Raw genomic sequence first — 20,137 nt, forward strand, 5'->3', positions numbered from 1 at the left:
GGAGGACACTCGAGCCCAGGAGACCAGCCTCTGCAACATACCGGGACCCCATCTCTACAAAAAAATTGCTTTTTTAAGTTAGGCATGATGACACGCACCTGTAGTCCCAGCTACTCGAGAGACTGAGGCGGGAGGATCACTTGAGCCCAGAAGGTTAAAGCTACAGTAAGCCGTGGTCGCACCACTGCACTCCACCCTGGGTGACAGAGCGAGGCTCTGTCTCAAACATAGAAAACCCTATGTGGTAGGAGACAAGGGAGGCCAGCCACAGGGTGTAAGGTGGCAGTCCTTCAGCTTACTTACATGTTAGAATTACGTGATAGACTTTAAACAATACCAAATAGCAGCCAGGCACAGTGGCTTACACCTGTAATCCCAGCAGTTTGAGAGGCTGAGACAGGAAGATTGCTTGAACCCAGGTGGTCGGGGCTGCAGTGAGCTGTGTTTGCACTACTGCACTCCAGCCTGGGTGACAGAGCAAGACCCTCTCAAAAAAACAAAAACGAAAACAAACAAAAACAGTGCCCAGGTCTCACCCACTGAGGTTCTGTTTTAACTGGTCTGAGTTGCAGGCTGGGCATCAGAATGGTTAACAGATCCCTCTGGCATGAGGCCTCTTAGGCCGTACTCATCAGCTTGACACTCCTAATGGGGCGGGGTGCATGTGAGTAAAGCCTGGGCTCAGGCCTGGTCCTCAGGAAGGATTCGGGGGGCTGGTGAGGGGTGTGTTTTCTCCAGTGGTCTGATCTGAGCTCTTTGTGGCTTCCCAGGCAGCAAACACCTGCTCTGAGTGGCCATGGGGAAGCGATACTTCTGTGACTACTGCGACCGCTCCTTCCAGGACAACCTCCACAACCGCAAGAAGCACCTGAACGGGCTGCAGCACCTCAAGGCCAAGAAGGTCTGGTACGACATGTTCCGAGGTGGGTGCCGCTGGCTGGGGGCCGGGCTCCTGGAGCCCTGCTCTCTGATCTTCCTTATCTTCAAAGACCCCCGTGGGTCAGTGACAGTCTGGGTCTGGGCTCTTTGAGGATCAAAAGAGAGGGAGGCCTGGGCCACTGGACCCTCAAAAGAGCAGGCTGGTAGATGAGCTCTTTCCCCAGCAACCCTGACTGAAGGCTCTGTGCTCCAGGCACCTGCCAGGCTCTGTGGACAGGAAGAAGGCCCTAGAAGGAGGTGATGTTTGAGCCAACAGCTGAAATAGGGGAAAGCCAGCCACGTGGTTCTGGGTGGAGGGTGTGCAGAGAAGCAGGCAGCCCTGAGTCCAGCACCAGGGCTCTCGGAGCAGGAAGGAGAGGGTGTGGCTGGGCGGAGCAGGCCAGGGGAGAATGGTAGGGCTCAAGCTGGCTCTGGGACAGGGATCTTCCAAGCCTCTGGAGGCCGTTGTAAGCAGAGGGTGGAGAGGGGGTCCCTGTTCCAAAGGCAGAGAGCAGCCTTTGAAGGGCTTTAGCTGCCGTGCCCAGACCTACCTTGACAGCGCAGACTGCTTCGTGGGGAGCAGTTGGGTGCGGTCAGTGGCAGTTGAATGACTGGCTGCAGGCACGGGTGAATAACCCAGTTGCAGAAGCGGGGCAGGCTTTTCCGAGAAAGGCCTCTCAGCGCAGGAACAGTTGGGGTGAATGAGCTAAGGTCAGAAGTGCCTAGCACAGGGCCCGTTTCCCGGGAGGTGCCCAGAGCGGGGAGTTGTGCTATTGCATGGCTGTCATTGGACGTTCACCCTGAGGAACAGCCAGGGAGGTTCCAGAGCATGACTGGCAGGAGCCAGGTTGAGAGGTGAGGGCACTTAGTGGTGGGGCGAGGGTGGGCCAAGAGCTCCTGGAATGAACCAGAGTGGGGCCAATGCCCTGTAGGTTGGTGAGCAGGATTCTGGGATAGGGCCTCTGAAGAAGGAACCAAATCCAGCAGCCAAGAAGGGAGGAGAAGTGGAGAGAGAGTTCTCTGGTTGGGGCTAGGTGTGGTGGCTTTCACCTGTAATCCTAGCACTTTAGGACACTGAGGTGGGAGGATTGTTTGAGCCCAGGAGTTCAAGAGCAGCCTGGGCAACACTGTGAGACCCTGTCTCAAAACAAAGAGGCCTGAAACTGAGAGTTCACGAACAGGGAATGAGCATGGGTCGAGTGCCTGCTACATGCCGGGTGCTTTTCATAGTTCGCCATTTGCTTTTCTGGGTAACTCTCTAGGGCAGTGATTCTTAACTCTGACTGCAGGTTAGGATCATCTGGAGACCTTTAGGTTAAAACCACTGATTCCCCGACCCCATCCACTCCCCAGAGATAGGTCTGGGGACTAGACATGGTGTTTCTAAAGGCTTCCCAGACTCTCCGCATTTCACATGAGGGAGCTGGGGCTCAGAGGTTCAAGTGAGGGGGTGGCCAGGCCGCTCCGCAGGCCAGGCGTGGCTGTGGTTGGAAAGCCATAGGAAAATTCATGGGCAGTGGGGTCTCCTAGGTCCCTAGGAGGCCTCTAACCCTGGTGTTACGCTAAGACTCTCTCTGTTGTGCAGATCCATTGTGGGCTGTGATCTGGAGGGAGCTGGGCCAAGATCACCTAGTCCCAGATTCTCAGCTGTGAACAGCTGGATCCTGGGATCCAGGGCTGATTGGCAGAGGTCCCTGTGTCACTTATAGAAAAGATGAAGCAGCAGGCGACAGGAGTTCCCCAGGGCTCCTGCGTTCTCAGCGTCCTCACATCCCCAACACATTCAGTCCTTAGAACAGCTCTGTAAGAGGCTGGGCAGGCCAGGCCAGGCATCCCCAGTTACAGGTGATGACTTCAAAATCCAGAGCAGGCCAGGAGCAGTGGCTCACACCTGTAATCCCAGCACTTTGGGAGGCTGAGATGGGAGGATCGCTTGAGTCCAGAAGTTCAAGACCAGCCTGGGCAACATGGTGAAACCCCATCTCTACTAAAAATAAAAAAATTTGGCCAGACTCCGTGGCTCACACCTGTAATCCCAGCACTTTGGGAGGCTGAAGTGGGTGGATCACCTGAGGTCAGGTTGGCCTGGCCAACCTGGTGAAACCCTGTCTCTACTAAAAATATAAACATTAGCCGGGTGTGGTGGTAGGTTCCTGTAATCCCAGCTACTTGGGAGGCTAAGGCAGGAGAATTGCTTGAACCTGGGAGGTGGAGCTTGCAGTGAACTGAGATCACATCACTGTACTCCAGCCTGGGCAAGAGAGCAAGACTCCATCTCTAAATAATAAAAAATAAAAACAAAAATAAAAAAATTAGCCAGGCGTGGTGGCCCATTCCTGTGGTCCCAGTTGCTCAGGAGGCTGAGGTAGGAGGATCACTTGACCCCAAGAGGTAGAGGCTGCAGTGAGCCGAGATCGTACCACTGCACTCCAGCCTCGGCAACAGAGTGGGACCCTGTCTCAAAAAAAATAGTAATAAATGAAATAAAACCCAGAGCAGTGGGTTCCCTCGCCTTGGGTCCCCAGCTACTAGGGGCCGAACTGGAACATGACGTCTTTCCACTTCCTCGGGAGGCTGCCTCAGGGCTTCTGCTCACCCTGAGCAACCGCAGGAACTTGAAGATATGCTTTGTGACTGAACTTGACTTCAGCTCTGCTCCCAGCTTCGCGGCCTGGGGCACATCCCTTAGCCCTCAGAGGGGCTGATGATCTATCTGCCGTGGTCAGGTGCAGGGCACCAGTCCCCAGGTGTCACTCACTAACACTGTGGCTCTCATTTTGTCATACGTAAAACAGCTACAACAGTCCCCACCTCCCAGGGCTATGACAGGGGCTCAGTAACCTCCTGATGACCGCATGGCACATAAGGGCTTACTAAGTAAGTACGGTGCCTGTGGGTCCTCAAAAGGATTCCCTCCAGCCTTCATCTCACGGCTCATTCATTCAGCGTATCCTCGGCTCCCTGCAGGCTCTGAAGATTCAAAGGTGGATAAAATAGGGCCCCTCTCCTTAGCAAGCTTGTGCCCAATGATGATGGTGTGTTCTGGGCAAAGCCCCTGTCCTGCCAGCCTCTCCCTCCCAGCTGCAGCCACCCTGGCCACTGCATCTGCTGGGCATAAGCTGTCCCCTCTGCAGACATGCCCTTCCTGCTGTCCTCCCTGCCCCAAGCCAGGCCCCCCCACCTCAGAACTCAAGTCAGGCAGCAAATCCTCAGGGACATCCTCCCCGACCCCTAGAACGGGTCAGGTCATTTGGCTACACAGTAGATGTTTACCCCGCTTACATCCATGGGGATTAGTGTGACTGTTGGACCAGAAGGAAGGACTAGCTCCGACTTGTCCTCCACTTAAATCCTCAGCCTGGCGTGGTGCCTGGCACACAGGACATGCTCAGTGAATGTTTGGCAGATGAATGTCTAAGTGAATGAGCAAAGAAACATGGGGCACCAGGGGCAGCTGTTAATTCTGGGAGATGAAGCAAGAAGGACCCATAGGGTCAGATCACGAGGGGCCTTGAATACCCATTGCAAGAGCATGGGCTTCCTCGTGCAGGGCCTGGGCCAGGGATTCTCAACCCTGAGTACACTTCAGAGTCACTGAGGAGATTTAAACGATTCTGATGCCCTCCCTTTCAATGAATTAAAGCAGAACCTGGGAGGGCTGGGGCTGGGTGTCCATGTACTTTAAAAACTGCCTGGTGATTCTCATGTGTGGCTGGGGTCAGGAACTACTGAGCAGACGCAGGCAGCCTGGAATACTCCCATGCCAAGCCACCTGAAAGAGCCCCTTGTCCAGGACTCAGGCTCAGCCCTGCTGCCAGCCTCAGCCGTCACAGCCTCAGGGGGGTCCAGGGCAATGTCCACATGCCCTCCACTAGCCTACCCCCTCAGGGAAGGGCGGGCAGTGGTGTCTGTAGCACCAGCTGGGTGCGCTGAGTCTGACAAGCCCAGCACTGACAGATGGACCCTCCCCACCCTGCTGGTCCCCCTGGCATGAGTTCTCTGATAACCAACCCCCTATCCCAGCAAACCACACCCTCACAGCCACCACCTGCCCTTGGCAAATCACTTCCCCTGTCTGAACCTCCATTTTCCCCTCTGCAAAATCGGGATGTTTGCGCTGTTCAGAGGGTTTGTGAGGAAAAAATGAAGAATTGCTACCATTTGCTGTGTACCCACCCCGTCTTGGCCGCATACCTGGAGAACATGGTGCTAAGGCCACTGCTCGCCCCAGAGGCAGACCTGGTCACTTTCCTAGTGATTCTCTTGTGCCACCAGGGTTGGGAACCATGGGCCTCCTCTGCAGAGCACTCGCCATTCATTATCTGATGACATTTTCATAGCAGCCCTGCCAGGTGGGAACTGTCCTCCCATTTGACATATGGGGAAACTGAGACTTGGAGATTATGCAGCTTGCACGTGATCATATGTTGTTAGGATTAGAGCTCAGGTTTCCTGGACTCTGAAGCCTGTGGTGTTTCCTTGGCCTCTAGAAAAGGTGATGGGTGAATGTCCAGCCCAGGCCTGACTGCTCCCCTCCCCTGGGGTGGATATAAGGGCTCCTGAGCCAGGGTACCACCCTCAGGTACCCTACTTCCTTACAGATTTTGACTGATTAATAGCTTGCCTATCAAGAAGCAAATTTAAAACCATAACTATATGATGAAAGTAAAGATAGGCTGGGCACGGTGGCCCATGCCTGTAATCCCAGCACTTTGGGAGGCCAAGTGGGGAGGATCACTTGAGCCCAGGAGTTTGAGACCAGCCTGGGTAACATGGCAAAACCCCATCTCTACAAAAAATTAAAAAATTAGCCAGGCGTGGTGGCGGTCACCTGTAGTCCCAGCTACTTGGGAGGCTGGGAGGGAAGGATCACCTGAGTCCAGGAAGGTCGAGGCTGCAGGGAGCTGAGATAGTGCCGCTGCACTCCAGCCTGGGTGACAGAGTGAGATCTTATCTCAAAAAAAGAAAAGAAAAATAGGAAAAATCAGAGGAAACTAGGGTTAAGGTTAGGATCAGAGTGATTGCCAGTGCTACAGAATGACTGTTGGAAGTCCTGTCCAGGGCGGTGACTGGTCTGGCCCTGAGCACCCTACAGCTGGTGGAAGGAGGGAAGACAGAAGCCAGGGATTGCAGTCTTGCCTGTGGAGCAATGCCTGGATCCTGGGATTAGCCGATGGGCTTCCTGGGCACTAGGATTTATTTAAATTTTTTTACCATTTTATTTTGAAATAATCATAGCTTCACAGGAAGTTGCAAAGATAATAATGAGACGTTCCATAGGGCCAGGATTTTTTTTTTTTTTTTTTTTTGAGACGGAGTCTCGCTGTGTCTCCCGGGCTGGAGTGCAGTGGCGTGATCTCGGCTTACTGCAAGCTCCGCCTCCCGGGTTCACGCCATTCTCCCGCCTCAGCCTCCCAAGTAGCTGAGACTACAGGCGCCCGCCACCACACCCGGCTAGTTTTTTTTTTTTTTTTTTGTATTTTTAGTAGAGACGGGGTTTCACCATGTTAGCCAGGATATCGATCTCCTGACCTCGTGATCCACCCGCCTCGGCCTCCCAAAGTGCTGGGATTACAGGCTTGAGCCACCGCGCCCGGCCCAGGATTTTTTTTAAAGTATTATACCTCCAGGCTGGGCCCAGTGGCTCACACCTGTATTCCCAGCACTTTTGGAGGCCAAAATGGGAGGATCATGTGAGCCCAGGAGTTCAAGACCAGCCTGGGCAACATAATGAGACACAGCTCTACAAAAAGATAGAAAATATTAGCCAGGCATGCTGGTGCAGAGCTGTAGTCCTACCTACTTGGGAGGCTGAGACCGGAGAAGGATTGCTTGAGCCCAGGAGGCAATGGCTGCAGTGAGCCATGATTGCACCACTGCACTCCAGCCTGGGTGACCGAGTGAGACCCTGTCTCTAAAAAACAAAAAACCCGAAGTCCCCAGACTCCTCAGGTGACTCCCTCGTGCCAAGTTGAGAACCTCTGGCATGAAACCTGGTCCTTGCCTTTGGCCAGTCCTGCGTGGGGTGGGAGGGGTTGAGGTCACCTGCAGCTTGGATCCATCTGCCCAGGACTCCCACTTGTGGTCATCTCTTGCTTCCACTCCTCCGCGGATAGGAAACTCTTCTTTTCTGCGCAGCTGTGTCGGGATAGAGAGTCCATGTCCCTGTGGCTTCCACCTCCCGCCTCTCTTGGTAGAGCCTGAACCGTCTGAATCCTGTCCCTCTCTTCTCTCGCAGATGCAGCTGCCATCTTGCTGGATGAGCAGAACAAGCGGCCCTGCAGGAAGTTTCTACTGACAGGTAAAGTGCTCTGCACAGCTCAGGTCCCTGCGGGGACCTGCGATGTCCAACCTGGCCCACTTGGACCTCTGCAGAGTGTCTTCCCCGACCCGGGCCACCATCCCAAGCCCACTTTGCAGCGGTGGTTCCAGCTGACTGGCCAGTCAGGGCCTTCCCAGGTGTTGTGTCTTAGGACCTCCTAGAGACTGGTCCTCAGCTCTTCAGATCTAGAATGTGATTGTATCAGCTCACCTAGAACAAGCAAGCCGTGGGAGATTACAAGTAAATCCAAGAGACACTTACGGGTGGAATAGACTTGTTGATTAAGTTAGCCTGGGAGCCTGGCCTCCTTCCCAGCAGGCAGAACTTCAGAGAGTAACAGGGTTGATGATCTGAGGAAGTTTGGGATCAGAACCAAGGATGCTAGGTGTAGATTTGACTGCTCAATACTTAGCTACTAGAGATGCATATAGGTCAGAGAGATAAAGTGCCAAGCATGGTGGCTCACGCTTGTAATCCTAGTACTTGGGAGGCTGAGGTAGGAGGAATTCTTGAGGCCAGAAGTTTGAGACCAGCCTGGGCAACATAGCAAGACCCCATCTCTACCAAAAAAAAATTTTGTTTTAATTAGCTGGGCGTGGTAGTACACATTGATAGTCCCAGCTACTAGGGAGGTTGAGGCGGGAGAATCTCTTGAGCCCAGGAGTTCAAGGCTGCAGTGAGCTGTGATTGCACCACTGCACTCTCGCCTGGGCAACAGAGTGAGGACCCTGTCTCTTTTAAAAAAAGAGAGAACAAGAGATAAAAACCTCAGTAAGTGAATGAACCAAAGACAGATAAAAATAAGGGTAGGAAAAATAAGATAAAACCAAGAGAATAGTCTCCTCCATGCATGCCCTTGGGGTCCTGTGTATTCTCTAAGGGTTTGACTCTGAGCTTCCTGGCAGCCGTGGCAAAGAGGAAAACTATGATGATTCATATGGTTTGTAAGGGAGCTTAGCACTGGGGAGAGGTGCTTCAGCTGAACTAGGGAAACTGGGTGAATGTCCAAGCTCCCCTAGGATGGACACCAAGCCTGCAGATCAGGGGCTTCCCCACGGACTTTGCCTTGATGTGAGTATGTCACTGGTAGGTTACACTGGCTTGAGACACCTCCAGCCTCCCAGTATCTCGACATACATTTTGTTCTCCTTGGTTGAGAGAGGGGAAGCCACCCCAGATTTTGGTGCCTCCTTGGCAAGGCTGCCACTAAAGCCTTTCTAAGGAGCAGTCCAACTGCTCCGGTGAGCCAGGTAGGCAGGCAGAATACTGGGCTGGGCATAGCACGTGCTGCAGCTTGGAGTGGAGAAAGGAAGCATGGCCCTTTCAGGAACCCATATGTAGTTCACTGAGGCAGGGCTGGGAGGGCTGGTGACAGAGAGGCTGCAGAGGCTTGCAAGGCCCACTCGTAACAGGCTTCAGTTGGAAGTGATCCCCAGCACCGGGGGCAGCTGGAGAAGGGTTGTGAGCATGTGGCATGATGGGTGAGAGGTTGCTCTGACTGCTGAGTGGGCAGGGCCAAAGAGATTCCATTTTCTGTCCAGGATCAGGGTTGCTACTCTTTAGGCCCTGAAGTCCTGACCCTAAGATTCTGGGGCCCCTCACCAGGGCACCCCTCAGCCCCCATGGGGAGCCCCTCCCGAGCAGCAAGTAACTCTGTTTTCCTGCTGCAGGCCAGTGCGACTTTGGCTCCAACTGCAGATTTTCCCACATGTCAGAGCGAGACCTGCAGGAGCTGAGCATCCAGGTGGAGGGTACGTCTCGGGATGCCCTGGGTTAAGCGGGAGTGGGGTGCTAGGGCACGTGGTCTCTGAGACCGGGGAAGCTGGCCTGTGCCTCCCCATCTCCCCGTCATTGGTAGCCAAGGGCTGCCCAGGGTGACGGGGAGCCCTGAGCCCCCGGTTTGGGCCAGGTGTCAGGAACAGCCTCAGCATGAGTGGAGAAGGCAGGCCTGTGTACCCTGACAGGGAGCCCGCGTGGCTTCCTGCCCGGGAGCCCTGAAGGTGCACCTCAGCCCCACCTGGACCCTGTGGCCAGCTCAGCAGTCACTGGCAGATACACCCCATCCCTCCCTCAATCAGGCAGCACACCCAGTCTCCACATGGCACCAAGCAGACCTCTTACGACAGTCTGGGAACAAGGAGTTTAGGAACACACCTTCCCTGCCTTCTGGAGTCTCACAGCCTGGTGATTCCAGGGAGGGGCAAGTTCAGCCTCCATGGAAGCTGACATCTCGCCTTTGGGAAATTCATTCCTCTAGTTGGAGCGAGGCTGAGTGCTGGGCCCTCGTGGACAGAGGGCCTGGAGAAGTGGTCCAGGTGCATCTTTCTGGAAGGTTGCTGCAACTTCCCAGAGCTTGCTCAGGGCCTACCGGTTGCTTCTGCTTTGTGGGAGGGTAGGGTTCCGGCAGGCAGGCGTGTACCCCTCACTTGCCTTTGTCTCCCTGTCCCCACAGAGGAGAGGCGAGCCAGGGAGTGGCTACTAGATGCTCCCGAGCTCCCCGAGGGCCATCTGGAGGACTGGCTGGAGAAGAGAGCCAAGAGGCTGAGCTCAGCCCCAAGCAGCAGGTACAGGTCCCCAGGGTTCCCTCCCCCTGTGCCCTCGGGGGCAACACCCCAGCCCGCCTGCCCCTTCCTGAGGCCCAGGAATCTCCATGAACTGCCCAGGCCCAGGGGCCAAATAAAGATGCCTCCACAGAGCTCTCCGAGGGGCCACGTTGGGTGCTCTGGGGGCCCCAGGCCCTGGCCAGAGACTGAAGGGTGTTTGAAGGAGCCTCTCCTGAGACTGGGCTCCTGTTGGAGTCTGTGCTGGCTGGAGGGGAGGCAGGCGGCTGAGCTGATTGGCTGCACGTCACCAAGTCCATTGCCAGAGGGAGGGGCCTGGGCTGTGGTCACCATGCACTGCTACCCCTAGGGCCTTGCAGAAGGGAAAACAGGCTCACGAGAGGGGTATGACTTGCCCGAGGGCACACAGCTAGGAAAATGTAGAGCCAGGATTGTACAGGGTGTGATGACAAGGTCCTGGTCCCACTGTCTTTCTAAGGAAGGGGGTCTGGTGATGGCTCCAGCCCTCGGGACACTCACAAGTTAAAGGGGAGCTGCTGGGTTGGGGTCCTTGGGGTGTGTGCTTTGTGCTGTCCCTGGTCCTCCTCTTTGAGGGAAAGGACTCAGGTGATATTCACATCAGCAGAATGGGACACAGGGCAGGCAGGGGCATTGCGGCCAAAACCAAAGCCTGAGCTCCTGGGCTCTTCCTCCAGGGACTGAAGCGGGGAGGGAAGGAAAAGGGGATAAAGCTGCACCCAGGAGCCACGTATGACTTTGACACATTTTCCCATCCTGGCCACCTTACTTTCCGCATCTTGCAACGGGGCTTCAGACCTGACAACCTCTGTGGTGTGGCTTCGCAGGATGGTGGTCTGGCCCGGTCTGGGCCGAGGGGGCCTGGCCAGTCTGTAGGGTGAGGCCTTCCCTCAGGGCTCTGCCAAAAGGTGAAGGCCAAACTTCTTGCCTTCTCTGTGCCCCAGTGAAAGAGACTGTGAGGGTGTTTTCTTTCTTTCTTTCTTTCTTTTTTTCTTTTTTTTTTTGAGATGGAGTCTTGCTCTATTGCCCAGGCTGGAGTATAGTGGCATGATCTCAGCTCACTGCAACCTCTGCCTCCCGGGTTCAAGCGATTCTCCCGCCTCAGCCTCCCGAGTAGCTGGGATTAGAGGCACCCACCATCATGCCCGACTGATTTTTGTATTTTTGTAGAGATGGGGTTTCACCATGTTGGCCAGCCTGGTCTTGAACTCCTGACCTCAGGTGATCCGCCCACCTTGGCCTCCCGAAGTGCTGGGATTACAGGCATGAGCCACCACACCTGCCCCCACCTTTTTTTTTTTTTTTTTTTTTTTGAGATGGAGTCTTGCTCTGTCGCCCAGGCTGGAGTGCAGTGGCACGATCTCAGCTCACTGCAATCTCCGCCTCCTGGGTTCAAACATTTCTCACGCCGCAGCCTCCCAAGTAGCTGGGAATATAGGTGCACACCATCATGCCCAGCTAATTTTTGTATTTTTAGTAGAGACGAAGTTTCTCCGTGTTGGCCAGGCTGGTCTCGAACTCCTGACCTCAGGTGATCCACCTGCCTCAGCCTCTCAAAGTGCTGGGATTACAGGCATGAGCCACTGCACCCGGCCAGTAAAGGTGTTTTAAAACTAACTTTCTCTTTTACTTTTATTTTAAATCTGTGTTCAGTTTTTGTCTCCCCACCTTAAAAGTATATATGATACACACATGACTCAAACGTTGGAGTGTGACATTCTCTCCTCCTGGTCCTATCTGAAGGGTCCTGTCTAAAGGGGTTCTATCCTGTCTTTGGGCATATGAGTACCTCCCTTGGGACTGGCTGCTATCCAGGGATCCACATCCTACACCCCAGACTCCTTCAGCCCATGTACGAGAGGTTTGGGCTGGTTGGAGGCTGCCCAGAAAGCTCTGGCCCTGTGCCGCTCCTTAGACAGGGCCCCCTGTGGGTCCTATCCTCACTCTGCCACCTGCTAACCGGGTTACACCAGCCCCTCGCCTCCCTGCTCTGGCTCCATGGTGTCCTCCGCCGGGAGCGAGTCACAGAGGCCCGGCTGTCTCTTGGGGCTGTGACAAGGTTTCATGGAGTGCCTGTGGCTGGAGTGAGCGCCAATGGGTGGGGTAGAGATGGGGTGTCCGAGAGTCCTTGCCTGGGTTCCAGACAGATGCATCCCTGCGCTGACACAAGGCACTGTGAATCTGAGACTCGGGGGACTAGGGGACAAGATGGGGAAACTGAGGCTGAATGACTGGCTCCAGTCACAGGTTGAAGTGGCAACCATATGAGAATTGAGTTTGGTGCTTACGGTGTTCCCAGTGTTTGGGGCATTCAGGGAGATTGGCACCCCCATTTTGCAGCTGAGGAATTTTAACCTCTCCAGGAGGTGGGGCCATCCTGATCACATGCGCCCTGCTGCCCTTGGCCCTCACTTGAGAGAGAGCTATGTCTCTGCTCTGTGTCCGGACCCCAGACTGCCTCTGACATGAAGTTCAGGGCTGGCCCAGGGCTCCGTGCAGCTGTGGGTAGTGGCAGTGGCAGCAGCAGGCTGCCTGGATGGCAGTGACTGTTTTGGAAATGGGGTCTGCAACTGGGGCCCACCTCGGCTCCAGGGGGTCTGAGCCCTGTGCTCTGGGCCATTCTCCCTCTGGCCACCCAGCCTGGCCCCTTCCAGGGGATCTGCCACCTGACTTCCTCCAGCCTCCTGAGGGCTTGGGGCCAAAATGAATTATTCTCTAGGCAGAGCAGGCCTGTCCAGCCTTGAGAAAAAGGGGCTGTGGGAAGGGAGGTGACTGTTTATTCCTGCTTTTGCCATTGCTGCCTTGGGCATCCATAACCGTCTCCAGGCAGGCTGGTCTCCTGAAGCCTCGCAGCCTTTCCCTGGGCCCCGGGCTTTGAGCCCCTCCGCTGCATCCACGCCCCCTACCCTCCTTGATGGGAGGGGGTGGATTCCAGTCCCAGCCCCCCGCAAGGCTACCTCACTTTCTTCCTGGCTCCCTCTCCTGCCTGGAGGCAGTGCTGCAGGAACAGCGTTCTTCCTCCGCCCTGGCTCTCTTGGGGGCTACAGCGGCCCCTCCCTGTCCCTCTGCTCCCACAGGGTATCTGCCACACAGCAGCCCTGATGCAGCCTGGCCCCACTTCCTCCACCTCTGCCTCCACAGGCCCATTTGCAGGGCTGGGGCTGGGGCGGGGGGACCCTCCCTGCTGCCTCCACAGCCGGTGGGATCGCATTCTCACCTCTTGCCTCTGGCCTGACTGTTGGTCCCACTGGACACTCGGCAGCTTCTTAGATGTAGCATCATTTGTGATTTTGGGGCATCTTGTGCACGCTATTTTCTTGCCTGAAACTGCCTTCCACCTCTCTGCCTGGCAGAGTCAGACTTGTCCTGGAAGCTCTAGCTGAGACTTCACCCCTCCCAGCCCCCGCTTCTCCTGCATGGCCTGGGCAGACTTGGGGGGCCCAGGACGGGTTGACTGCATGAATGAGCATTTAGGCTGCTGTCTGGGCTTTCCCCGGGTGTTAATGCTGCGAGCCTCGAGCCTCTTGCGGGGCCTAGTCTGGAAGCCTGGGGGCCCCCCTTTTCCTCTCAGGGTATCTGCTTCCTCCCCCAGGGTACAGGGCACAGAGGGCTGCCCACCCCACCTGGGGAAACTGAGACCTGCAGGCTCCAACCCCCGCTGGCTGAGCCGAGCCTCCCCAGTGAGCCAGGCCAGCCCTCCTTGTAAATGTGGGGAAGCAGAGGGTCCACGAAGCCCCAGCCTGATGGCATTGCCCTTATCCCCCTCCGCAGACTGACCCTGAGGGAGCTGTCAAGAGCAGCAGCGGCCTCAGACACACAGACTAATCCCCCGGCGAGCCAGGCCTGGCCCTGCTGCCCACTGTTGGCTCTTCAGATTGTGACTCTATCCCTCTTAATCTCTCCTTTGCACCCCTCTCTGGGCGGGCGCTGCCATCCTGGCCCATCCTCCTCCCTTGACTCTATTTCCTCTGATTAGGACCGAGGCTGGGGAAATGCAAGAGAGTGGCTCCTGTCCTCACGCACAGGACAAACAGGTCACTAGAGAAGATATGAGCAGAGTTGTGCCAGACACGCACCTCAATGTCCCCAAGGCTTTGGCTCACGTGTCTGGAGCCCTGGCAATGTGCCAGTGTGTGTGGGCAGGCGCCGGGTATGCCTCTCTACTGGCGGGGCCTCAGGGCAGGCAGGGGCATGGGGCTAAGACTTGGACCCAGGAGGTCCCAACTTCCCGGGAATCTGCCCCATTTTCCAGAGGAAGGGCCTGAGGCTCAGGGGAAGGGGCTCCCCAGGATCACACCCTCCCTGGGGGATCCCCACTGTCCCTGTGGCCCTGCAGGGAGTCCAGGCTTGGCTGGCAGCTGGGGCACTCCCTTCCAGCAACTGCGGAGCCTCCCCGCCTTCTCTGCGGCTGGTGGAGTTTATGAAATCTCCCCAGTGCCATAAATCATGTCAGGAGCTGCCTTCTGCGCTTTCTAGCAGGCAGTGAGCCACGAAGCAGGGGATGTCCCTGTCCTCTCACACCTGGGGGTCCTGGAGGCTGCACCCAGAGCTCCCCGGAGTCCTTGACTCTGCATGGCAGGTCTGGCCCAGAGAGGGGCAGGCTGGGTAGGTGCAGCAGGGGAAACTCCCAGGGCTCCTGACCCCGGCTCCCCACCTGCCCCTCGGAGGTCAGAGGCCTCTCCAAACCCCTCTCAGCAGGCCCAAGCCCTTCTCTGTCTGCAGAGGGTTGGCCACTGGGCCCGTGAACCTGCCAGGAGCTGCCAGGGCCTCACCTTGCCTAAAGGCTGGATGTTGGGGTGTGGGGGTGTGCCGGAGCAGAGGGAGCTGAAGTGGGAGGGCCATGCCTGCAACCGATGTGGGGCTAGCATTCCAGGCCCTCAGGCCTCATCCCGAGGGTGTCACTTGGTCACGTGACCGACTCCTTGCACCTCAGTTTCCTCATCTATAAAATGGGGTTTGCCTGAGGATTCTTAAGGTTTCTGTTGGTCATGGTGTGTGGCCCAGAATAGCGCCTGGTCAGTAAGATCTTTCAGCATTGCTGTTTGTTGTTCCACAGTCACTGGGTGGCCTCCTGGCACCAGGGCTGGCCCTGCGCACTGGGGTACAAATACACCCTACCCCTATCCCCTGGTATACATCCTCTGAGAACTCCAGTCCTATGCGGAAGACAGATGAGTTCCTGCCTGAATTTTGGCGGCAGCTGCATGGCACTCTGCTGTGGATGTGCCCATGTACTGAGTCCCCCACAGCTGGACACGAAGGCTATTCCCATTGTCTCACAGCTATTGCTGTAACTCAGTGGCTGCCCACAACCTCGCTATTCCCTTGGACTCAGTTCCCAGAGGTGAGGTTGCTGGCTCAAAGGGTCTGCATGTTTTCGAGGCTCTGCCTTCCAGAAAGGTTGTTGATAGGCAACTGGGGTGTTGGGAGTTCAGAGTGCTCAAAGGTTCAAAGTACTTTGAAACCTGAGAAGGGCCCTGTGGCCCTGGAGATGCAGCCTGGGTGGGGCCCAAGGCCAGAAGAATCTGAGTGTGGGACAGGAGGAAGAATGGGGGCGACCCTCACTGGGCCTTGGCAGAGTGCCCCAGGCTGGGCGTGGAGGATGCTTCTCCTAGGGCAAGTGCTTACATGGACCCTGAGTTCCAGGGGAGGTGGCTCGGGGTGGACGTTGAGGAGGAGGACAGTGAGTAGCATGAGAAATGAGGCTTTTTAAAAACATTTAGACAATATTTTTTTCTGATTTCAAAGGCTTGCGTGCTTGTAAAACTTTTGAGAAGTATAAAGGAGTAAAAAAGTCACCCATAATGGCACCACTCAGATAGAACCACTGTTAACATTTTGCTGTGTCTTCCAGGATTTTTTTATGCATTTATATATTTTATATATTTTTAAACAAAAATAGTATCATGCTATATACATTATTTTATAAGCTGCTTTTTCTCCCTATCACACAGTATGTCTTTCCTCATCAGTGCATATAGGTCTGCCTGAATTCTGACACAGGCCGCATGGCATTCTCTGCTGTGGACGTGCATATGTATTGAATCAGTCCCCCACAGGTGGACACGAAGGTTATTCCCATTGTCTCATGGCTGTTCTCGTAGCTCAGTGTCTGCCCGCAACCCTGCTGGTTTCCTTGGGCTCAGTTCCTGGAGGTGAGGTCGCTGGCTCAGAGGGTCTGCCTATTTTCGAGACTCTGCCTTCCAGAAAAGTCGTGCAGGCAGCTGACCCTCCCCACAGCCAGGGTGGTGAGGCACGTGGGCCGAGAGTGGCATAAGCCTGGGCTGTACCCCACTCTAATTCTCCCCCCTTCTCTCTCTCTCTCTAGGGCTGAACCCATCAGAACCACTGTCTTCCAGTACCCCGTGGGCTGGCCACCAGTCCAAGAGCTGCCCCCATCCCTGCGGGCACCCCCACCTGGGGGGTGGCCCCTGCAGCCCAGAGTCCAGTGGGGCTGAGCCCCTTGCCCCCGACTGACCCCCACGTGGTCACTTTTCTCATCAGTCACAAGCAGGAAGCCAAGCCCTGTTCCTGTGACGCCGCATGGAGGCTCTGAGACCATCTGCTGGCCTCACGGAGGCTCAGGACACGGCCGCAGCAAGGGTAGCCCTGGGTCTGCACCGGGCAGCTCCTGCCCGCTCTCCTCCACCTGCCTCCTCCTCCTCATCAAGATGGGGCAGAAAACTTCCAGATGTTTATAAAGAAAGTCTGTTGCCACAGCGGTCTGGCTGTGTTTCCCCATGCTGGGTGCTCTCAGCTCTGTTCTCTAGCCCCTGGCAGAGGTCGGGCAGGGCGGGAATGAGATGAGATTTTCCCCAGGTGACCCAGCTCACTCCCTCCTCCCTTGGGACCAGCAGAGGTTCAGCACAGCCAGGCAGAGGGTGTGCCAGGGTGGCTGTCCCCGTGGCCCAGTAAGAAGTGGCTCTAGGCCCAAGGAGCCCAAGGGCTCCATCTGCCATCCCCGCCCTGAAAGAATCCACAGCCCCCATGTCTGCCCATGCTGAGCTGCTGCCCAAGTGTTTTGGATGGCACAGCTGGGGCATGGGAGCGGGGTCTCCAGCCTTGAGGGCGTAGAGAAGTGAGAGGACACAGGAGGGCAGGCCCTGGGCTGAGAGAGTGGCCTGGCGCAGCCTCTTGGCACTGACTGTGCGGGGCTATGCCAGTTTCTTGGCCCAGGAGGTAGTACAGGGGCTCTCCTCAGGTTCAGCCCTGGAGGAGCCCCCTGGCCGGAGGCTGCTCAGAGCCTTCAGGCCCCAGCTCTGCCTCCTTCCTCAGCTGGACTACAGTTCTAGGCTCTAGGCTGGGGTGGTGGACGATGTGGCCTTGGTGGCCGGGCCCCTGGTGGGAGGCCCAGAAGGTGGGGGGCTGCAGGACCACCTCAGCTTCTGCCTGTCCTGAAAATCCCTGTGGAAGGAAGAACTGAGGCCAAGTCTCAAGCCCCTGAGCCTCGGGTTCCTCACCTATGAAATGGGCTGGCCCAGCAGATACATGGAAAAAGGGGGTCTGGGTTGGGGTCCAACAAGGGTCAGAGGAAGGGACCCAGGAGAAGACCAGGCCCTTCTCAGGCCATGCCAGGCAGCAGGGCCCAGGACACCCTGGCTTCCCACCCTCCCCAAGGAGAAGGCTTTCTGTCCCCTGTCCCCCCGCCCAGTGCCCTGGGCAAGCCTCAGGGACCAGGGCTGGGTTTGCTGTGTGGCCCCAGATAGGCTGCTGTCTCCAGGCACAGGGTGCCCCCTCCTGCCCAAGGGACCACAGCAGCGACTGGGTCCTGGGGGTTCTTGTGCAAATCCCTCCTTAATTTCCCAGGAGCCCCTGGATGGTAGGAAGAGTGAGTGCTCCTTACCGGCCAGGGTGGGGACAGGGTGGGGACAGGACACAGCCACCACCCGGCCCTCCACAGCCAGACCACAGCTCCAGGTGAGGCCTGCGGGTGGGTGGGGAGGGCTCGCCAGATAGCCAGGCCCTGAAGTACACGCAGATGGCGGCCCAGGGAGCCGGCCAAGGGAGGGGTCTGCAGGTGGCGGTGGTGTGGGGCGGGCCGCGGGCACCGCATGCGGTGGATGGGGCATCCAGGTGGCGTCTACTTCATGCCACTGCGCAGCACCTGGTTGGCCGCAATGAGCATGACACTGATGATGAAGGCGATGGCGAAGGCGCAGATGAGACTCTTGCGTACGCACGTCTGGCGGATCTGCTGGTTGGAGCAGGCTGTGGCCGCCCGCCGGGAGCACCAGGGAGACAGAAGAGGACATGGCAGCAATGGAATTAGGAGCTGCTTGCCCTTCAGTACATGGGCTCATCCCATGGGGTGCCCCAATGGGACAGAGGCTTGGGACAGGCAAGGCGGCCCCCAGTCCCCCTCTGCAGACACACCCCCCCACCGTGCATCCCCCTAGTCAAGCCATCGAGCCCACCCATGGGGTTCCAGGGCCAGTCACTCACTCTCCACGTCCACGGGGCACTCCTCGGCTGTGCCCAGGTGGCTCTCCTCCTCCGTCATGATGATGTTTTCTATGTCCTTCATGGACAGGTGCTCGCAGAAGGTGTCATAGAGCAGCCGCTTCAGCTCGTCCACCGTCAGCTTCTGCATGTCGCACTTGCAGAGGGGGAAAACACGGTGCTCTGACAGCCACCACAGCCCCCACCCAGCACCCCGTGGCCACACAGGCCCAGTGACAGGCCTCCAGATTCTGGGGGGCTGGAAAACACTAGCTCCATTCCCCCAGAGAGTCCTTGACCAACACCAGCCTTCCCAGGGAGCCTATGGCCCTCTGAGAGGTGAAATGTCCAGTGGACACAAGCCTGAAGTGGTCATCCCCCCTTTACAGTGCAGGCCCAGCCATTCACTGGCCGCAGAACAGCACTCCACAGTGTGCACAGCCCTGGGTCCCAACTAGCCAGGGCATACCTTCCAGAAGACAGTGTCAAAGTCGGTGCCATGGAACTTCTCGGGGATCCCTGACGTGGAGAGTTTGGGTCCCAGGAGGGTCACAAACTCCTCAAAGTCCACTTGACCGTCACCTGCAGGAGGCACAGGGCCAATCAATCAGTGGGTCGGGCCCAGAGGACCTGGGATGGAGTCTTGATATACCTTGGGGTACTGGGCGACCTTAGGCAGGTACCCACCTTCTCTGAGCCTTGAGTCAGTGTCAGGGGCATCTACCAAGTGCCAGGCTCTGGGCTGACGCTGAAGCCACCCAGTGTGATGAGGCCTTACAAGGGGAGGTGGAGGTAGACAGCAGGTGGGCCGTGACCCTCCTATTTCACCCAGAACCCTCCATTGCTCCCAGCACCCTGCAGCCATCCTGGGGTGGGCCGTCCTCTACCATATAGACAGGAACTGGAGCTCAGAGTGGGGCAACCTGCCCAGGCTGTCACCTGGCCTCTGGATGGAGAACAGGAGAAGGGCCCAGGCACGATAAAGAGGGGTCTTGGCATCACCATTCCTTCTTAGGAACTTTTCCTTAATAAAATGCCAGGTGGCAAACACAACTCATGTAGCGATTTTATCTCAGGTGGTGGGAACTGGAGTATTTACTGCACCCTTTTACTGCTCTGTACTTTAAAACTTGTCAACACAGAGTGAGAGGAGCCATCTCTGAGCCCTGCATGTGGCTGGGATTGTCACTACCTCTCTGGCCTCAATTCTCCAGGCTGAGAAATGGGGCCAGACTGGGCTGCAACCTGCCACGGACTTTGAGGGTGGGAGTCAGGGGAGCAAGAGACCCAATTTGGATGCAGCCTCAGCAGCTCAGGCCCCAGCCCCAGCCCCTGCCCCACCTCCAGGGCCCAGGTGCCAGGTGGGGAAACCGAGGTGGGAGGGTGCTCACCATCCATGTCCAGCCGCTGGATGATGACCTCCAGCTCCACCTCGTTGGGCATGTAACCCAGTGAGCGCATGGCTGTGCCCAGCTCCTGCTTGGAGATGAAGCCATTGCCATCACGGTCAAACACCTTGAAGGCCTCTCGGATCTCTGAGGAGAGAATGCAGCAGGCTGGGACTTCACCCTGGTCCCCAACAGACCCCCTTTCCAGACCCCCAGGATCACCGACCCCGCAGCCTGAGCATGGCTTTGAGAGCCCAACCCAGAGCCTGCAGATCTGGTGAGAGCATGGCCCGACGGTACACAAGGGTGCAGTATTCTGGGACTTCTGAGCAGGCTGAGCAGGGCAGCAAAGCAGGGCTAAGGGTCCCCCAGCAGTGACTTCTCGGAATCCGATTGTGCCAGGCTCTCACGGCCTCTGCTGGTGTGCTCACAACGACCCCATGTGGTGGGGACCACGTGCAGGGGAGGATGCTGGATCTCCCTGGCCCCCC

At 56.8% G+C, this 20,137-nt stretch overlaps 2 protein-coding genes across 6 annotated transcripts in view; one reads left to right on the forward strand and one right to left on the reverse strand.

Moving 5' to 3' along the window:
• Window positions 1-16,536, forward strand: part of ZMAT5 (zinc finger, matrin-type 5) — a 42,987-nt gene extending 26,451 nt beyond the window's left edge. For 3 of the 5 annotated variants that reach the window (XM_011995697.1, XM_011995698.1, XM_011995696.1), the window contains 5 exons: window positions 771-923; window positions 7,157-7,219; window positions 8,911-8,991; window positions 9,693-9,804; window positions 16,148-16,536. In XM_011995697.1, coding sequence (XP_011851087.1) covers window positions 797-923; window positions 7,157-7,219; window positions 8,911-8,991; window positions 9,693-9,804; window positions 16,148-16,277 — 513 coding nt within the window. In that variant the 5' untranslated portion in view covers window positions 771-796 and the 3' untranslated portion in view covers window positions 16,278-16,536. The remainder of the gene's footprint in view (window positions 1-770; window positions 924-7,156; window positions 7,220-8,910; window positions 8,992-9,692; window positions 9,805-16,147) is intronic. The other 2 variants (XM_011995699.1, XM_011995700.1) reach the window with 2 other exon arrangements.
• CABP7 (calcium binding protein 7) overlaps window positions 15,656-20,137 on the reverse strand; it is an 8,446-nt gene continuing 3,964 nt past the window's right edge. The window contains exons 4-8 of the mRNA XM_011995738.1: window positions 19,873-19,980; window positions 19,650-19,793; window positions 18,728-18,840; window positions 18,262-18,415; window positions 15,656-18,027 (exon numbers count right to left, since the gene is read on the reverse strand). Coding sequence (XP_011851128.1) covers window positions 17,900-18,027; window positions 18,262-18,415; window positions 18,728-18,840; window positions 19,650-19,793; window positions 19,873-19,980 — 647 coding nt within the window. The 3' untranslated portion in view covers window positions 15,656-17,899. The remainder of the gene's footprint in view (window positions 18,028-18,261; window positions 18,416-18,727; window positions 18,841-19,649; window positions 19,794-19,872; window positions 19,981-20,137) is intronic.

The sequence above is a fragment of the Mandrillus leucophaeus genome, unplaced genomic scaffold (assembly GCF_000951045.1).
Source record: "Mandrillus leucophaeus isolate KB7577 unplaced genomic scaffold, Mleu.le_1.0 Scaffold496, whole genome shotgun sequence".
Taxonomy (NCBI): domain Eukaryota; kingdom Metazoa; phylum Chordata; class Mammalia; order Primates; family Cercopithecidae; genus Mandrillus; species Mandrillus leucophaeus.